Source organism: Myotis brandtii, unplaced genomic scaffold (assembly GCF_000412655.1).
Source record: "Myotis brandtii unplaced genomic scaffold, ASM41265v1 scaffold32, whole genome shotgun sequence".
In the NCBI taxonomy this organism is placed as follows: domain Eukaryota; kingdom Metazoa; phylum Chordata; class Mammalia; order Chiroptera; family Vespertilionidae; genus Myotis; species Myotis brandtii.
Window position 1 is genome coordinate 9,290,063 of NW_005362269.1, and position 17,508 is coordinate 9,307,570.

Sequence of the window (17,508 nt, forward strand, 5' to 3'; positions counted from 1 at the left end):
TCCGGGGGCCCCCCCCCCCCCCCCCCGAGTGCACAAATTTTTGTGCACCAGGCCTCTAGTATTAAATAAAAAATTATATCCCAAATATGTGTTATAACAGTTAAAGACTGATAGTGAGAAGGGATGTATTCACATGGCAAGCATATTTATAAATACACTAGAGGCCTGGTGCACGAGATTCGTGCACTTGGGGGAGGGGTGTCCCTCAGCCTGGCCTGCATACTCTCATAGTCCAGGAGCCCTTGGGGGATGTCCAACTAATGGCTTAGCTGGCAGTCGGACATCCTTAGCGCTGTGGTGGAGGCAGGAGAGGCTCCTGCCGCCGCTGCGTTTGCCAGCCGTGAAACTGACTTCTGGGCTTCTGGCTGAGCGGCACTCCCCCTGTGGGAGCACACTGACCACCAGGGGGCAGCTCTTGCATTGAGCGTCTGCCCCCTGGTGGTCAGTACACATCATAGCGACTGGTAGATTTGCATATTACCCTTTTATTATATAGGATTCATTATTAAAGAAAAAATTAAAGAAAAATAATGTGGATTCTTTTTATGAAAAGCTACCTATATGCTTTTTGTACTAGGAAAAATATCTGGAAGAGCATATAGCAAGGTACAGGTTAATGATTAATTCTGAGTGGTAAAAATGAAGGGTAATTTTATTCATAACTTATCTGAATTTTCTAAATTTTCAATATTAAATATGCATCATCTCATCATAGAAAAGGAGTTTTGTTTTAATTGTGTTTGTTGAAGATTTTTTAATGTGATAACATACTTATGATATAATGTTAGTCACTTTCCATAAATAATATACAGTCCATTTGGATTCAGAGTCTAAGTTTTAATAAAAATATACATTATTATGCTCATAAGAGATGTCAAAGTTGACAATTCAGGCTTTCTTGCTTACCTGAATGCTATGATTTTTGTTTTTGCTTTCCTAACTAATAAGATTTTTTTTCAAGGAGATAAATGCAATTTCTGAAGCACTAAAATATTATGTAAAGCTTTGCAAGCCATATGCATAATGAAGTAGAAGTCCTAAAAATATTTACGCCACACATTAGCAAAATTGCACGAATATGGGATTTTGGGAGCTAGAATAAAATTTAGAACTGATTTACGTAAGAACCACTAATTTTAAGACTAGAATAGGATGCACGTCTCCTGATTCTCTGTCCAATGCAATTATTCATTACCTTTTTGAAAACTAACAAATATCTTCCTTTTTCAAAGTCAATAATGATCTGATTTATATCTATGTAACATTATTTATGATGTCATGTAAATAACAGATTAAACCTGATTTTTTACCTGCTAGTACTTTTGCTGGGTTCATTAACAAAAACAAAACAAAAACCACAAAAGAAACAAACAATAACAACAACCACCTATATTTTTATGTGTCATTTTTCCTCAAAGTGTTCTGAAAATAATTTGACTGGACCAATTTTATTTTAAAATAAAAGACAGTTGACCTGTTTGAAATACTTGCTTTATAAATGGCTAGTAATTCTTCAGTCTAGTGAACTGAAAAGTCCCTTGTCACCAACTACAGCTAGGTTATTCCCAAGAAAATATTCTTCCCATTTCAGCCATATCTCTTGAAAGAAATTTCTAAATAGGATCATAAAAGACAGGAGGTATTTGATTTTAAGATCAAATTGGTACAACTGAACTGTCAACCAGCCAAGAGTGAAGGGAGAATCTATATTCAAGAGTTTCATGATTATTTAGCCACAAGTTATAAATTTAAGTTTCAAAAAAGCATTATTCATAACTTGTAAAAATTATTTCTGTATCCTGTAGATCTTCAAATCAGTTGAGAAAATGGAAGAGTGATAACACATGATGAGAATAAAAGGAAAGGCTTGGTTTAAGGGAAATCATACAATGTTTTTGAAATAGAAATGACAGAGTTCATGCCACAAATATAAGATACATTTCTTACTAGACTATCAATAATAGAGACTAACTGGGGTGGGAGGTAGGTAAATAGGAAGAGAGGCCACATAGAACTGAATCAACCATGGCAGTGGTAATTTCAATTGAATTTCTTTTATTTATTTCTCACAAATGAACCTCCTAGAGCTGAGAAAAGAATGTGTGATCTGCATTCAATTTCTAGCCAGGAAACAAATTGTTCTGTCTATCAGTAGAAACTGGAATGGGACTTTTATAAATTCCCTAAAAAACCTTATCAATTTCAAATTCAGAATTAATAATACAACCGATAAGACCATCACAATTCAGAGCCTTCTCTGTGCAGAAGTCCTAATTCTACACATGCCAGGTGTCTTTAGGAGCCTGCCTACTTTGCCAGCAGCCCTTATTGGGAGTGGGGAGGGGAGAATGATGACTCCCTCTTGTTGTGAGTCTGAGCTACAGCTCTTATGTTCAGTGCCTCTTAATGATAAGAACGAACAATCATCAGTTTTCTTTGTCTGATTATTGGCTTAGCAATAGAAAGAAGACATATTTATCATCTATATTGGTCCTCTCTTTTCCCTCTCAATTCCAAAGACATGGTGATTGCTTATTTCTCATCCATTCAGCGTTGCATCGGTGCATTTACAATGTGTTGACAACCTTGACCAGGTTTGTCTAGAGTGCAGGTAAAGACTGAAATGAGGCATTTATAAATTTCCAATTCATCTCTTTACCTTCAGAGGCTAACACAGGATACAAACATGCTCTCTCCCTGCTTCATACTTTCCCTTTCTCCACAGTCAAAGGTCATTTTCTCTACAGACATGATACAGAAGCCAGTTTAAAAGGATCCAGACAACGTATTCATCTGGCATGCTGAATAGAGTAGGTAATGAAAACGAGATATCCCAGGTAAGAAACATGTTTCAGTGAGAGTTATCCCAGTGTATTGGCTAAGAGCTCTGGCTCTGAACTGGGAAGTGTTTGAATCCCATCCTCACAGTTTACTCTCTTCGTGATCTTAGCAAGTTGCATCAGCCTCAGTTTCTTTATTTGAAAATAAAGATTGTAACAGTTTCTAACTTACAAGGTTGTTGTAAAAATTGACTATATTAATGTATGGATAGTACTTAGCTGACTTCTAACAAGTGTTCACGAAATAATACGACTATTATCATCATCATTACTATGGTAACTACATATTTATGGAAAATGGAATAGATCTAAGACAACTGAACATTTTCGAATTCAGAGTTTCTTGCACTATAATGCGGAGGAATTCTTTATACTGTAATGTTTTTTTCTTCCTTTTTAAAGAAACTATTTGTTTTAACATAAAACAAACTTTAATAGAAGAAACTGTCTTATTTTACAATTTATCCTCATCCAAACAGCAGAACCTCACCATTCTCTTCTGACGAAAGGCACATTTAATAGTGTAAGTTCATTAATAATAAATCTAAGATCATGACTTTATCTGCAAGTCTGACTCCTCGGAGGATGAGAGGACCAAAAAGCCTTCCTGTCACCAGAGGACCAGGCCCGATTCCTGCAGCTTAGGAGCAACTGACAAGAGCGCATCTGCCACATTCAAACACGCGTTAGGCATTCACGATTGTTTTTCTCCACTTTAAGGAAACTCTATGTCTCAGCTATTTTGGCATTGTTTATCCCTAGGCCTTAAAGAAAGCAGCTTTAGGATCAGCAGCTGATATAATTCAGAAAAACGCTTAGTCTTAGCTGTGGCTAAGTCCCTCTGTAAGCAAGCTCCCCTGAGCTATCAGATGTCTGCGGGGTAGGAGGTTTAACTGCTTCCTGGGAGGCTTGATGGAGGAGTAAGGAAAACAGCACACGTTCCCCTCCGACAGAAAGCAGTAACTGCTTGGTTCAGGAAAAGTCCCATTCTGCAATGCGCACTACAGACCTGAGGCCGTAGAGGACAGTGCCGTCGGGATGCAGGCGGATCATGCGGTTCTTGACGGTCACGCCGTGCACGAACGACTTCTTGTCATTCAGGAAGTAGGTGTCAGGCACCCAGAGCTGGTCTGCGACGCGGTTGTCCAGAGTTAAGTTTAAAGGTATGACATTATACGACAGCCTCTTATCTCTCCAGGCTTGTTGAAAATACATTGTCAACGTATAATCCTGTAAAAGTGAGCAGAAAATACGCTTATTTTGTACCCAAGTGGACTTGGGAGAAAGGCAAACATTTCTATATTCATAAGAAAGGAAAATATATACAGCCATACAGCAGCCATATACTATACACATACACTATTCACATAAATAGGCAAATATTAATGTACTAAACACATTCTGGCTGAGACCTACTGTGTGTCAGGCACCATGGTAGGAACTATAAATACAGAAGTGAAGAGAGCATATCCTCATAAAATTTATTACACATTACCCAGGAAGAGAAGTGGTACAGAATAATTACTTCGCAATTAATTTGTCTTTCCCAAAGTGGGGTATACAGGATTGTTTTAGGTGAGACAAAACACTTCTAAAAAGTGGTTAATTTATCATAGTAGTAATAGTAAGTTCGTCGATGATAATCCTAACTGGTCTCATGAAGGTGAATTTCCCAGGAGAGGTGACATTTACACTGAAACTCATGTGGCTTCCCAGATAATAAACAATATCCTCTCAAACACTATTTCGTGAGAACTTTAATCCCAGGATTATGAATCAGCAGGCTGGGCTCTTTGCTGCTGAGGAAGCGAGTTGTCACAAAGGGAGCAGCGGCCTTCGAGTCTCAGTGCCAGCATTTCTCCACTGTGTCTAGGATGGAGATTTATACCGTTTCTTTTCACTTCAGTTCCATTAGCTCTAAATGGGGGTTTTAATACATGCCTGAACAAACCAGAAGATTATGATGACAATGAAATGTATAATGCAAATGGAATGTGTAAACTACAAAGGCTATAGATTATGAATAAAGCATTTACATATATATTGTGACATGTTTTATGCATTAGAAGCCTTTGGGTCCACTGTAATTGCGCTCTCACCCTTATTTGGATGACTAAATGAAGGGGCAAATATTCATTTGAAAGGACAATTACCTTTCTACTTTAAAATCAGTTCATAATGCTCTAGTTGAGGGCTTAAAAGAACACCCTAGAATCATGTTTCTGCATACTTTTGTGGACAAAATATACACTTTAATCTCCATGAAGTCTCTGAGTTTTTCCAACTCTTGTTGATATTTATACATCTTAATTTGGTTACATAATTTTTAAATATGACTTGTAACACATTATCTGCTTAAAAACATTTAACAATTTCCATAGGAAAAGCATAACCCCTCTGCCGCGAAAAAAAAAAATTAAGTATTTTCCCTGGTTTCACAAATATACAAATTTTGATCTCATTCAGAATTCAGCCCTACCCTACTTCTGAATGAGTAGCTGTAGAATCAAACTTCTATTCTAACAAAAGGTAGATGAATATCCTCAGGGTATATCAAATAACTGCAGGTAAGATTTCCTTTGGTGGATCACTGTAGTTCATGCTCTGGACAGTTCTGCAGCACTCTGCTTTAGTAAAAATATCAGTCTGAGGCTCTCTAGAATAGCATCTTGATTTGTAAAAAACCAACCTTGGAGACTTACGAATTATAAAACTAGAAAACAGAAAAGAAACCAGATACGTTGTTTGCATGTGTCTATGTTACAAATAGCCTAAAATGTAGGATATAAGTAAAATAAGCCATTTATATTGTGCTTGAGAGAACACACTTAGTGATATCAAATTCTTGGAGATAAAGTGGAAAATGTGCTTATTATCTCTATTAGAAGTTACTGCTACTTAAGCTTTGATAATAAGCCCTCTTAAGATGTAGGGGAGATAACATTGTTTGGATGCTACTGGAGTTTATTGTTCAGCTGAGCTGTGTTTGGACACAGGACATTGTATTCTCTTTTGGGCTAAATAAATGGTAATATTGTGAGATCCTGTGTCATAGGCGAACCCCTGTTATTTGTCAGCAAGGCAATGCGTGCTAAGAAATGCTCCTAGACAGACCCTGGTGATTCTGCTGTCACATCAACTTTCATTTTATTTATTTTTAAGTGACACATCATGGCAATGTCAAGAATGGAAGAAACTCCTGAACCTAAGTAACTGTTACTGGGCTTAAAAAGAGTGGTTCTGTGTTCCACCTTTTTTCCTAGGCCTCCACCCACCCAAGATAAAGCCTTTGAACATTTAACATTTAACATAAATGTTCAAATCCTTTGAACATTTAACAACCCCACATTATGAAAGTGGTCTCACATTTGGTTTATTCAAAGTGAAAAAGAAAAAAAACAACACAAATAAACCACTTCTGGCTGCTCCACAATCCATGGCATCATAAAACAAGAAGGACTATGATAATGACAATTAAAACCAATTCACTTTCAACTCCGAATAAGAAGGAATACGCACACTACAGGCTGTCTCACCCACTAATTACAATTAAACATCCTGGAAGGAATTTTAAAAAAACCACCTAAGGACTATGCAAAGTAAAAAATAGTAGTCAGATTGGGGAGCCAATTGAAATGTGAATAAAGACTATTTCAATGGTGAGTTTATTATTTGTTTTATTTTTCTCTCCCTCATATATCTCCTTAAAGTACTTAAAAGTAACACACACACACACACACACACACACACACACACTCGCACCAAAAACATAAATAAATACAGACATATACTATGTTCCTGGTTCAAAAAGTGAATCTTGTTAAGATGTCAATTCTCCCCAATTGGTCTATAAGTAAAATTCCATCAACATCCAAGCAGAATATTTTGTAGATATGCTGATTCTAAAAATCCATGCAAATGAAAGGAATGAGAAATAAAAACAACTTTAAAAGGGAAGAACAAAGTTGGAGGATTCACACTACTGGGTTTTGAGACATTATCAAGCTACACTATGACAGTGTGGTAGTATGGTATTGATAGAAAAGTATGCCAATAAAATTGAAGAATAAAATTAACCCACACAAGTCAGCTCAATATTTTCTGACAAAGACACAAAAGCAATATTGGAGAAAGCACAATCTTCTTAACAAAAAGTCTGCATCAACTGGAACATCTATATCTACATAAATGAACAAATAAATATACAAACAAATAAATAAGAACCTCAACCTATATTTTATACCTTATACAAAAATTAATGCAAAATTAGTCAGAGACTTAAATGTAAAATATAAAACTTTTAGAAGAAAATATGGGAGAAATCCTCTGTGACCTTGGGTTAGGCAAAAATTTCTTAGACATAAACTCAAAAGCGCAATAATAAGACAAAATATATAATTTGGGTATCAACAACATTTTAAAGTTTTGCTACATGAAAGACATTATTAAGCCAGTGAAAAGACAAACCACAGACTGGGAGAAAATATTCACAAATCACATATCTGCCAAAGGACAGCTTTCCGAATATCTAAATGTATAAAGAATTCTCAAAACTCAACAAACAATCCCATAAAAATAGGCAAAAGATGTGAGCAGACACTTAACCATTCAAGATATACAAATGGCAAATAAGCACTTGAAATGATGGAACACATCCTAGGTCAATAGGGAAAATCAAATTAAAAACTAAAATGAGATATTCCTATACCCCTATTAGAAAAGCTAAAATAAAAGCATTAGAAACCACTGGCAATTACATGAGCTGGTGAAGATGCAGAACAATGGAGACTTACACATAGCAAGTGGGAGTACAGGGTATCAACCACTTGGAAAACAGTTTGACAGTTTCTTATAAAGTTAGCATACATTTGGCATATGAGCTAGGAATCCTATGGCTGTGGGGGAATGCTTGCAGCAGCTCTACAGTAATTGCCAAGCCTGGATGAACTTTCTTCAGCAGATGAAGAGATAAACAAACTGTGGTGTGTCTATGAGTCAGAATACTACTCACCAATAACAAAGAACAAGCTATGGATATATGCATCATCAATGGTTTTCAAATATAGAAAGTTAAGCAAGGGAAGCCGGATTCAAAAGGCTACATATTATATGATTCCATGAATAAAACATTCTGTAAAAGGTAAAACTTCATGGTCAAAGAACACATGAGTGATTCCCTGCAATTGGAGGTGTGGGAGAGGTTGACAACTTAGGCGCCAGCATGAGGGAACACTTTGGGGAACTAGAACCGCTCTGCATCTTAACTGCAATAGTACTTCATCACTTCAGGCATTTGTCAAAACTCACAGAACTGTATCTGAGAGTGAGTGGATTTTTCTGTGTGTAAATAAAAAAAAAAGCAAACATTTAAAACTGCTTTTTTAAAATACAAGGTCTCCAAGGTCAAACACACCAGGCTCAAATCCTAGTACTTCCATGTCCCTCTGTTGTGACCTTGGGTGAACCCTCTCAAGTCTCTGCATCTGTTTCCAACTCAAAAGAACTAAAGCTAATTAACTTAGGAACTAGGGTTAACAACAATTGCTTTGTTATCTAGGAAGAAAAAAGTCGAGTGATGCTACAAAATAAGTCTCCCCCATTCATACTGGGGACATATGGCCCCATCAGGATGGGCTGAGATGACACCCACTATATGGTTAGAGGCTCCCAATTCTTCAATTATACAATGAGGCAACTGGACTAAGTGTTTTAAAGGCCATTTCTAGGAATAAAATAATTATATTACAGTAGATGCTTTGCTAACGTTGTGTTTAAATGTATCTCTTCATTTCAAAATTTTCTAAATGTGCAATATATTTGTTTTTTGCTGTCTTTGTAAATTGTTTTCTAATACCAAGGCTCAAACGTTTCTGGTGTCTTTGGCTTAGTGTTATTTAAAAAACAGTACAAATTAATTCCTGTTTGTTTCTTATCTTTTTTAACTTTACTATTTTGTGAATTGCCTGTTACTACTCTTTAAATATTTTTCTGCTTGGTATTTACCTTTTAGTGGATATTTGGATGTAGACAATGATATTTTATTTTGCTATTATCTTTTAATATTTAATTTCATAGTTTGAAACAAAAAAAATAGATTATGATGCTAAGGTATTTCTGTTTTTACACACACACCCACCCCCCACCCATGGGAGAAAAGACATTATATCTGATGTAGAAATTACCACCTAAATAAATATCATAGTAAAAGAGTAAGCAATAAGTACATTCTCAACATATTAAGTTGTCACCTCCTTGAGAACAAAGATGTTCCTTACTCCTGTTAATGCATACTTTCTGATAATTATAGAAACCATAATTGTCTGTTAAATGGTACAAATTCCCTTGTGAACACTGGGGACTATGTACAGGGGTCTCTAAACTGTGCATACCCTTTGCTCTGACATTTACATTCCTAGGGATATTTGTAGAAAATAATTAAGCAGTACATTTTGAGAGCTCTACCTTCAAATATTAGCACAAATCTCCTGCTTCTCTCTGTTTGCGATACTAACAATCTAGTTTAAGACACCATTATTCGTGAGTGATTATACTGCCACTGTTGCTTGTCTCTCTGTTTCTAACCCTTACCTTCCACACGGTAGCAGATACGTTAAGCAGATCATGTTTCCTTTTGTTGATATCACCCAAAGGCTATTCGTCACTCTTAGAATAAAGCACAAACGTATTTATTACATTCACCTTTCGAGTCCTACATGACCTGAACTCTACGTACCTCTTTGATCTCACCACCTCTTCTCTTCCCTCACCTCAACTCACTAAGCCCAACCACACTAGCCTTTTTCCTACTTTACCAATACTCCAAGCTCTTTAGTCTTACCAATTTTATCTGAACGCCTGACATACTGGAAAAGCTATGTCCCTAAGGATGGTCGGCTCTTCCTTGGAACTCAGAGCTTAACTCAAAGGTCAAACCGACTACTAAATCCCTTTCCTGATCATCCTCCTCCCATCCCCAGCAGGCCCTATCACCCCCCATTTCTATTATGTTTATGGTACTATTTTTTTTTCTCAACTACTTGTATTCATTTATTGGCTTACTTTTTTTTATTTTTTCTCTCTCCCAACTGTAAGGTAAATTCCATGAAAATATGAAGTTTTCTCAAACTTGTTCATCACTATATCCTCATGCCCAAAAGAGAGCTTAGCACATAATGGCAATATAAATCTATCTATTGAACCATGTGAAAGAATGAATGAAAGACAATGCAGAGATATTTATCTCACCCAAATACTTATTACTGTATTAGCAATAAAATAAAAATTAGTAAAGAGAATCAGCATGAAACTGAGTAAATAAAACACTACAAATACAGAATAGAATATATGCAGAAATTAAGATATCATTCTAAAAATATATATTGACATGAATAGATGTTCTCAGCACACTATTAATATTTTATATTATTATATATTATCTTTTTAAAAAGAATACTGTAAAACAATATGCACAATATGATCCCATTTTGAAAATACATATTTATATACTGGAAATGTGTCTAAAATATAAATATTAAGTGGTGGAACTCTGTGTAGTGATATAACAAGTGATCTTCAATTATTTTTGTTAATCTCTATATTTTTGTTTTATAAAAATAAATTATTTCTGCAACAAAAACAATATACATAAATAATTCCTTGTTGAGTTAAATTCTAAAAATAGCATCTAACATTACAAATGTGTCTTTCTGCATATTTGAGAGCTCAGCATGAAGGCAAAGGAAATACAGTCACAAATAAATGAGAAACCCTCAGCCTTTTGCCTTATTGTTAACAAAGCACACACATCTCCTTTGTATTGATTGAGGGGTTTTACCTAGAAAAACACACAAAAAGTAAGAGCTTGAAGTGGTCAACTGTGTTTTCTTTTCCAGGGATGTTCACATTTCATTCATCAATGAGAAGTAAAAATCCATCCCTATTTTTCCTCCTAGGTACCAATAAAAGGAGATCCCAGAATCTTCCTCTGGCACTAACTTCAGTCCTCACCCTCACTATTGGGAAATACCATTTTCCTCTAACATAAAGCCTTTATATCTGTTTCTTTTTTAATACTCAGAGGAGATGAATGTTTGTGTTCACTCTAGTTTTAGCTCTAATAGCACCCTCTCTATTGCAATAGAAGTTCCTCTCAATGGACTGATCTACAAAAGCTTTCAAAGAGAGTCCATTGTTTGTAAAGTCCAAACTCCTTACAAAGCTCTTCTCAGCCTCTTCTACACACTTCACCCTCTGCATCTCTTATTTCCTCACCCAAAGTTAATAAACTACAATAGAGTGGATGGTCCCTGTGTAAGTCTCTAATGTCCCAGGATTCTGTCACTCCATTTATCTTCAACTAATCACCTTCCTGAACCTTTTGTTGGAACAAACCTTTTTTACATATCCTCCAACACACCTTTTACTTTCCATTTTTCTTATTTTCCCCCCACCCTTCCTTCTCTGCCTACCCAAGTCCTACCATCCTTAAGCTTTCATAAGGGTCTCTCCCATTCCTCCCTCAGACCCAGGCCACATTCATCCCCTGAGTCCTTAAAGCAGTGCTCTATAGCATCCTGGCCTCATGGACTTGAATTGTTACCTCTTTAATGTATTTACAAGATGACCCAGGCATCTTACTTTTTTTTTTTGAGTGGCAACTTCATGACTTTTATTTGTGGTGCCTGTGCTATGTCTCGAAAATACCTTCTCCTCCTGCCCCGGACAATGTCGAGGAGGGGGCAGTAAAAAATAGAAGACATCGCTCCCTATTGCACACGGACCCTATATACAGGCCCGCCTGGCCCAGGCCAGCGGGATGCTGGCCAGGATGCTTGGAACATTCTTGGATCCCTGCTCAGGGGCTGGAGGGGTGACTGGTGGCAGCACACGTGAGAGGGGACCTCCGGGTGGCCACTCTGGTCCTGGCTACTGGTCCTGGCACTTTCTGATCCTCGGTTCCTTCCTGGCCCAGCCTACAGCCCTGGTCCCCCTACCTGGCTCAGCTCCCATCCCCATCCTGGCCTCAGAGGGCCCCCTTGGTTCCTGGGGGCTCTGTCCTCCCCTCCCAGCCTGGAGCCAAGCATCTTATCTTGAACACAATTGGTCTTTTATGAATGTTTGTTCATGGACACACTAAAGCTTGTTCTTACTTTTTTACTCTTCCTGCATGGGTTTCAAATTTTGATTTTTTAGATTCCTTTATTAATCACCTGCCCGGTGTGGCAGCTCAGTGCGCACAAAGGGTCACAGGTTCAATTCCTGGTCAAGGGCACATACCTGGGTTGCAGGTTCGATACCCAGACCCAGTCAGAGCAAGTGAGGGAGACAACCAATAGATGTCTTTCTCATATTGATGTTTCTCCTTCCCTCCTTCCTTCCCTCCCTCCCTTACTTTCTACTTTCTCTAAAAAAATCAATGGAAAAATGTCTTCCAGTGAGGATTAACAACAACAACAAATCCCTTCCTTCATCATTATTCTTGAACATCCCCAGGGAATTTTTCTCCCCACTCGCTGGCGTTTGAAAGTGAGTTTTCATTCTATACCTGTCCCATGTTTCAAACACCCTCAAAGCCACTAATGTTCTTTCTGTTTTTCATAGCTTCTCAAATTCTACTAGCAAAGTCCCCAGGGCTGTGGACAAGGATTTCTGAAGGACAGACAGAAGTGCAAATATTCCCACAAAAGGCAATTCCACATTCTTAACTCTTTACAGTGCTCTCTGTCTTGTATATCTGAGCCTACAAAGTACTGATCAAATTACAGGTCATGGTCATATTTCCACATTTTCAACCTCCTAAACTAGAATGCAATGGAGCAAAACTCAGTCCCTGTTAATAGAAGCCATCACACCAAAGGTTCAATGGCAGTGTTTTGTAAGAAGCACACGGTAGCAGCTCTAAAAGCTAGAGCCACATTCAGACATAAGAGCTACATTTAAGACCACCCAAAAGGTAAAGCCAACCTGAAGCTAATACAAAATAATATTGAATGTAAACTTCAATTGAAAAAAAAATGTTTTTAAAGAAGTAACTGAATATTTTTTTATTTGAAACCAAAATGTACATGGTCAAGACAATAAGCTTTTCCACTAGTTTTGCTTAGTTCATTTTACATTTTATTAGAGACTTAACTTCTCAGTGATAACAGGATTTATTCTAAGGTTGATGAAAACCTCAAGCCACTAAAACTGTTATTTCTGTCCCTTATGTTAATACAGCAGGGGGCTCCATTCACGCTGAGTTAATCAATATTACAAATACACTTTGTCTGCATGATTTGTTCCCCATCATTTTGTGCTTTTTTATTACTCTATAAGTTGGGGTATTTTTTGTCTAATTAGTCTGTCCCCTATTTTAATACCTAACATTGGTCTCAGGCTAACACTTTTCACATGCATTATCTCATTAATCATTACAACAGCCCTATAAGTTATATACTGGCTTTTCCATTTATTAGCTGCTGGGAGATCTTGGGCATGCCACCTACCCTCCCTGAGCTGCCATGCTCTGTAAAACACAGGAAATAATAGTTCCTTTTAGTAAATAAGTTCACCGAGGAAAGTGATTAGTAGAATGCCTGGCTCAGATGAAGTGTTGGCTGTTATTGCTATCATTATTCTCATATTTCCATTTTCCTGGTGACACATCTGAAACATAGAGAGGTGAGTGACTTTACTGACGTCATTCAGATAATAACCTTCTAATGTGGCTAGGGGGCTCTCTGACCATGGAGACCATGTTTTTAGTACTATATTGGGCTACCTCTGAACACTCACTTCACTGCCAGTTTTGATTTTGAATGGTAATTTCCCATCATAGCTTCTAAAAAGTGAGGGGGGCTATCTATCTATCTATTTATCTATCAACCATCCATATACAGCAGCAGCAACAACAACAAAAACTAGAACAATTTAGGGCATACATAAAATAAATTATTTTTTGGAGGGGAAAAAGGTGAATGTTGATCCCTGAGAATTCTCTGGGATTTGAATACTGAATTGTGCATACACTGTGTGGGCTTTGTCTGCATACACATACAGAAACCTAATGTCATGCAAAAGGTGATTGCATCAACTCACTTTGATCCTGAATACACATACAGAAACCTGAATACACATACAGAAACCTAATGTCATGCAAAAGGCGATTGCATCAACTCACTTTGATCCTGCAGAATAATTAAAACACCTGAGGTCTTGGCAGAGTGTATGCCTTGCAACTCAGAAGCCCAAAGTAACCAGAGGGCCTGCAGGGCGCTCTCTGGAGCAATGCACTCATTCAGAAGTAATTCAAACATTCAAACGGGAAACTATTTCTAGCGAACTAAAACATGCTCAGCTTAGAGTCATACCACCTCAGGACTTTTTTTTTTCCAGTAGAATGGTGGCAATGATTATTTAACTCTTAGATCAAACTGTAAGAAATAGACATTTTTTCGTTAGTTAAAAATGTTTGATTTTTTTTAGCAATTTTATATGGTTCCACCTACATATGTGTTAGCTAGTATAAGAGTAAAGTTATTAAGTTTATTTAACTACAATTAATAATTTTAGATTCTAAAAAATTAGTAGCAGACTCCTACACATGCTAATTTAGAAAAATAAAAAGCTAATTATTTTTATAATCTGATTTTTAAATGGCTTTGAAATCTGTGTTCAGAGTAAGAGCAAAACTCAGACCACACACTAACACTTAGGGATTTGTGAAATGCTGTTGCACTTTTTGCCTTGAAAAAACAACATCAAAGCTATACAGATTGTATTCACTTTGAATACAACCATCCCAAAGACAAACTCAGCAGATTTTTCTAAATAATATTATGATGGCCATGCATATAACTACTCATTACAAAATACCAGAAATTGGGCACTACGCCATGATCTAAGCCAGCGGTTCTCAACCTGTGGGTCGCGACCCCTTTGGGGGTAGAACGACCCTTTCACAGGGGTCACCTAAGACCATCGGAAAACACATATATAATTACATATTGTTTTTGTGATTAATGACTATTGCTTTAATTATGTTCAATTTGTAACAATGAAATTGGGGTCACCACAACATGAGGAACTGTATTAAAGGGTTGCGGCATTAGGAAGGTTGAGAACCACTGATCTAAGCTGAAGTGTAGATAAAGGGAGAAAGTTTCATAAATATTTTTTTAATTAAAAAAATAAAACAAATGTCTTTTCTCTAAGAGCACAGGTTTTGGTTGAGCTAATCAGGGGAAACGAATTTGGGATAGCTCTAGTCTTCAAGAGAATTGCATTTATGGCTAACATGACGCCATGAAGTTATTTTTAAAAACTCACATTGAAAACAGAAGTTACATACATATCACCATTCTATTTTCAAACCAAAGAAATTCATTGAGTGATCACTGATGTAAATTGCTGCTTTCACCAGCCATGGTGTATCTGATAATGGGCTTGAAACTGATCTTAGAAAATTGTGCCGTTAAGTTTTAAGAACCCATTTTCTTCCTACAGTACACAGGCCAGTGATGCACATTATTAAGTACACCAAAATTCGATTATTTATAGGATAATCCTTGTGGTTGTGATCCCCCGTGGAGTTTCCTGCAAATGGTTCATTAATTTGCCGGTTACAAAACAATAACTTTGCGAGAGCTACTGGGGAGAAGGGAATAGACAGACAAAGCCCACATAGCTTCCCACAAGCATTTGTCTTGGCTGATTACAATGCATGCTACCTCATGTATGAGTCAGTCCTTTTTTCAATGAACTGGTCTTACCTGACTTACGTATATTTGCAATAGGTGGACACTATCCTCTCTTATTTGACTATTTTATTTTTTCCTTCAATTCTAAGCAGCGATTTTATAGAAAAAGTGAAAAGTACAGAGCCCCTGGCAGAGAGAGACGGGTAGTGTATATGCAGACCCTTTGCAGTATTTTAGGTGCTTATTTTTGTTCTGCTCAGTGTGGGAGAGGCTCATTCTCTCTGAAGCAGCACCTCTGAAGAGACCTGACCATCATAAAAATAAAGGACGTTTGAAGATAAGTACACATCCTGGCTTTCAGATGTTCGACAAGCTTGCAGAAGCTGAGAAGGAGGCCAGTTTGCAGGCCAGGCTGGAGCAAACAGAATATGCTTAGTCAGTGCCTGCAAGAGAATGCCTGATGTGCTGAGATGAACCAGAAATGCGTCTGATCGCTTTCGGAGGCAAAGCTGGTCTTTTAAGAAAGATGTTGAGATGAAAGTGGCATTGGGCACAGAGCTTTACCACTGACTGTGCCTTCGTCAGATATTTTTAATATCCACTGACGGCACCAACAGGCCGGGAGTTTTGTGGCTGAAGGGCACTTCCTTGGTTAGTAGGGCCACCCACACATAGCTCCCTTCTGCAAGTGCAGCATCAGCACTTGACAACCCTTAACTCTGCGCCCTCACTGCCTTCCTGAGTCCTGGCCCTGCACAATGTACACGCATGCTTCTCAGGAGACTTTAAACATTGTGCTTATTGGTTTTTATTATCGTAGCACTGACTCTAGAAAATGTGAACACTATTTAAAGATACGATGAAGAATATTTAAATGGCTCGAAATTTGAGTCTCCAGATAACCCTGAACACATGGGACCTTCTCTTTAGGTAATGTTTTCAATGAAGTGTTCTCATTATTAAAAATTGAGGATCTTGCCCAGCTGGTATGGCTCAGTGGTTGAGCATCAACCCAGGAACCAAGAGGTCACTGGTTCTATTTCCAGTCAGGGCACATACTTGGGTTGCAGGGTTGCAGGCTCAATCCCCAGGTGTGTGTGTGTGTGTGTGTGTGTGTGTGTGTGTGTATGTGTGTTGGAGGTAGCTGATTGATGTTGATGTTTCTCTCTCATCGATGTTTCTATCTCTCTATCCGTCTTCCTTCCTCTATCTCTAAATATCAATAAAAACATATTTAAAAAATTGAGGATCTTATCCCAAGTGAGTACACACATGCATACGCACAACTTCACAAGCCTTGTACTTTACAAAGCCTCACCTGGGACTATCGCCCCCCCAGTCCTCCCCACCTGCTCTCTTCTCATTATTTGAGGCCATCAAATGCAAGCCAGTACAATGCGTGACATTCAGAACACAGAGCCCTTCCATGACCCTGGGGAATGACAGAGGCCCCAAAATGGAAAGAACCTGAATCTCTGAATCACAGCATAAGGGAAGCTGCCTGCTAAAAAGGAAACTGATGCGAGCTTAACGCAGCAGAGAATAAACTCACCAGATGTCTACCTATTAAATTCACGGATCATGATGGAACTGGAGTCTCACTGACTAGATCACTAACTTCCTGTGCTGCTTCCAAGAGGAGTCCCCCAGTCTCGACAAATTGGAAAGAGAGATGCCCATCTTGCAAGCTTCTTGTAAGTATAAAAACACATGGAAGTGCTGTGTGTGCCCAACACGAGTGTTCTGTATGGGCGGTTGTTATTTAAGCAAGCAAATAAAACAAACACGAACTATTCTTAATGTATAGCTATCGTTTTTATTTTACCAAAATAAAACAAACATGAACTATTCTTAATGTATAGCTTTTGTTTTTTTTCTTTTATCAAATGGAAATATATATTTTCATTTATTTATGACTGTGTATATGGTATGGCGTCTGCTTCTCAAGAGGAACTGAGTTGATTGATTAAAAAACACATTTGCCAGAA

At 37.6% G+C, this 17,508-nt stretch overlaps 1 protein-coding gene across 3 annotated transcripts in view; it reads right to left on the reverse strand.

The window, feature by feature from the left end:
- Positions 1-17,508, reverse strand: part of GABRB2 (gamma-aminobutyric acid (GABA) A receptor, beta 2) — a 203,984-nt gene that overhangs the window by 124,431 nt on the left and 62,045 nt on the right. For all 3 annotated transcript variants that reach the window (XM_005870570.2, XM_005870573.2, XM_005870571.2), the window contains exon 5: positions 3,850-4,070. In XM_005870570.2, the coding sequence (XP_005870632.1) occupies positions 3,850-4,070 (221 nt within the window). The remainder of the gene's footprint in view (positions 1-3,849; positions 4,071-17,508) is intronic.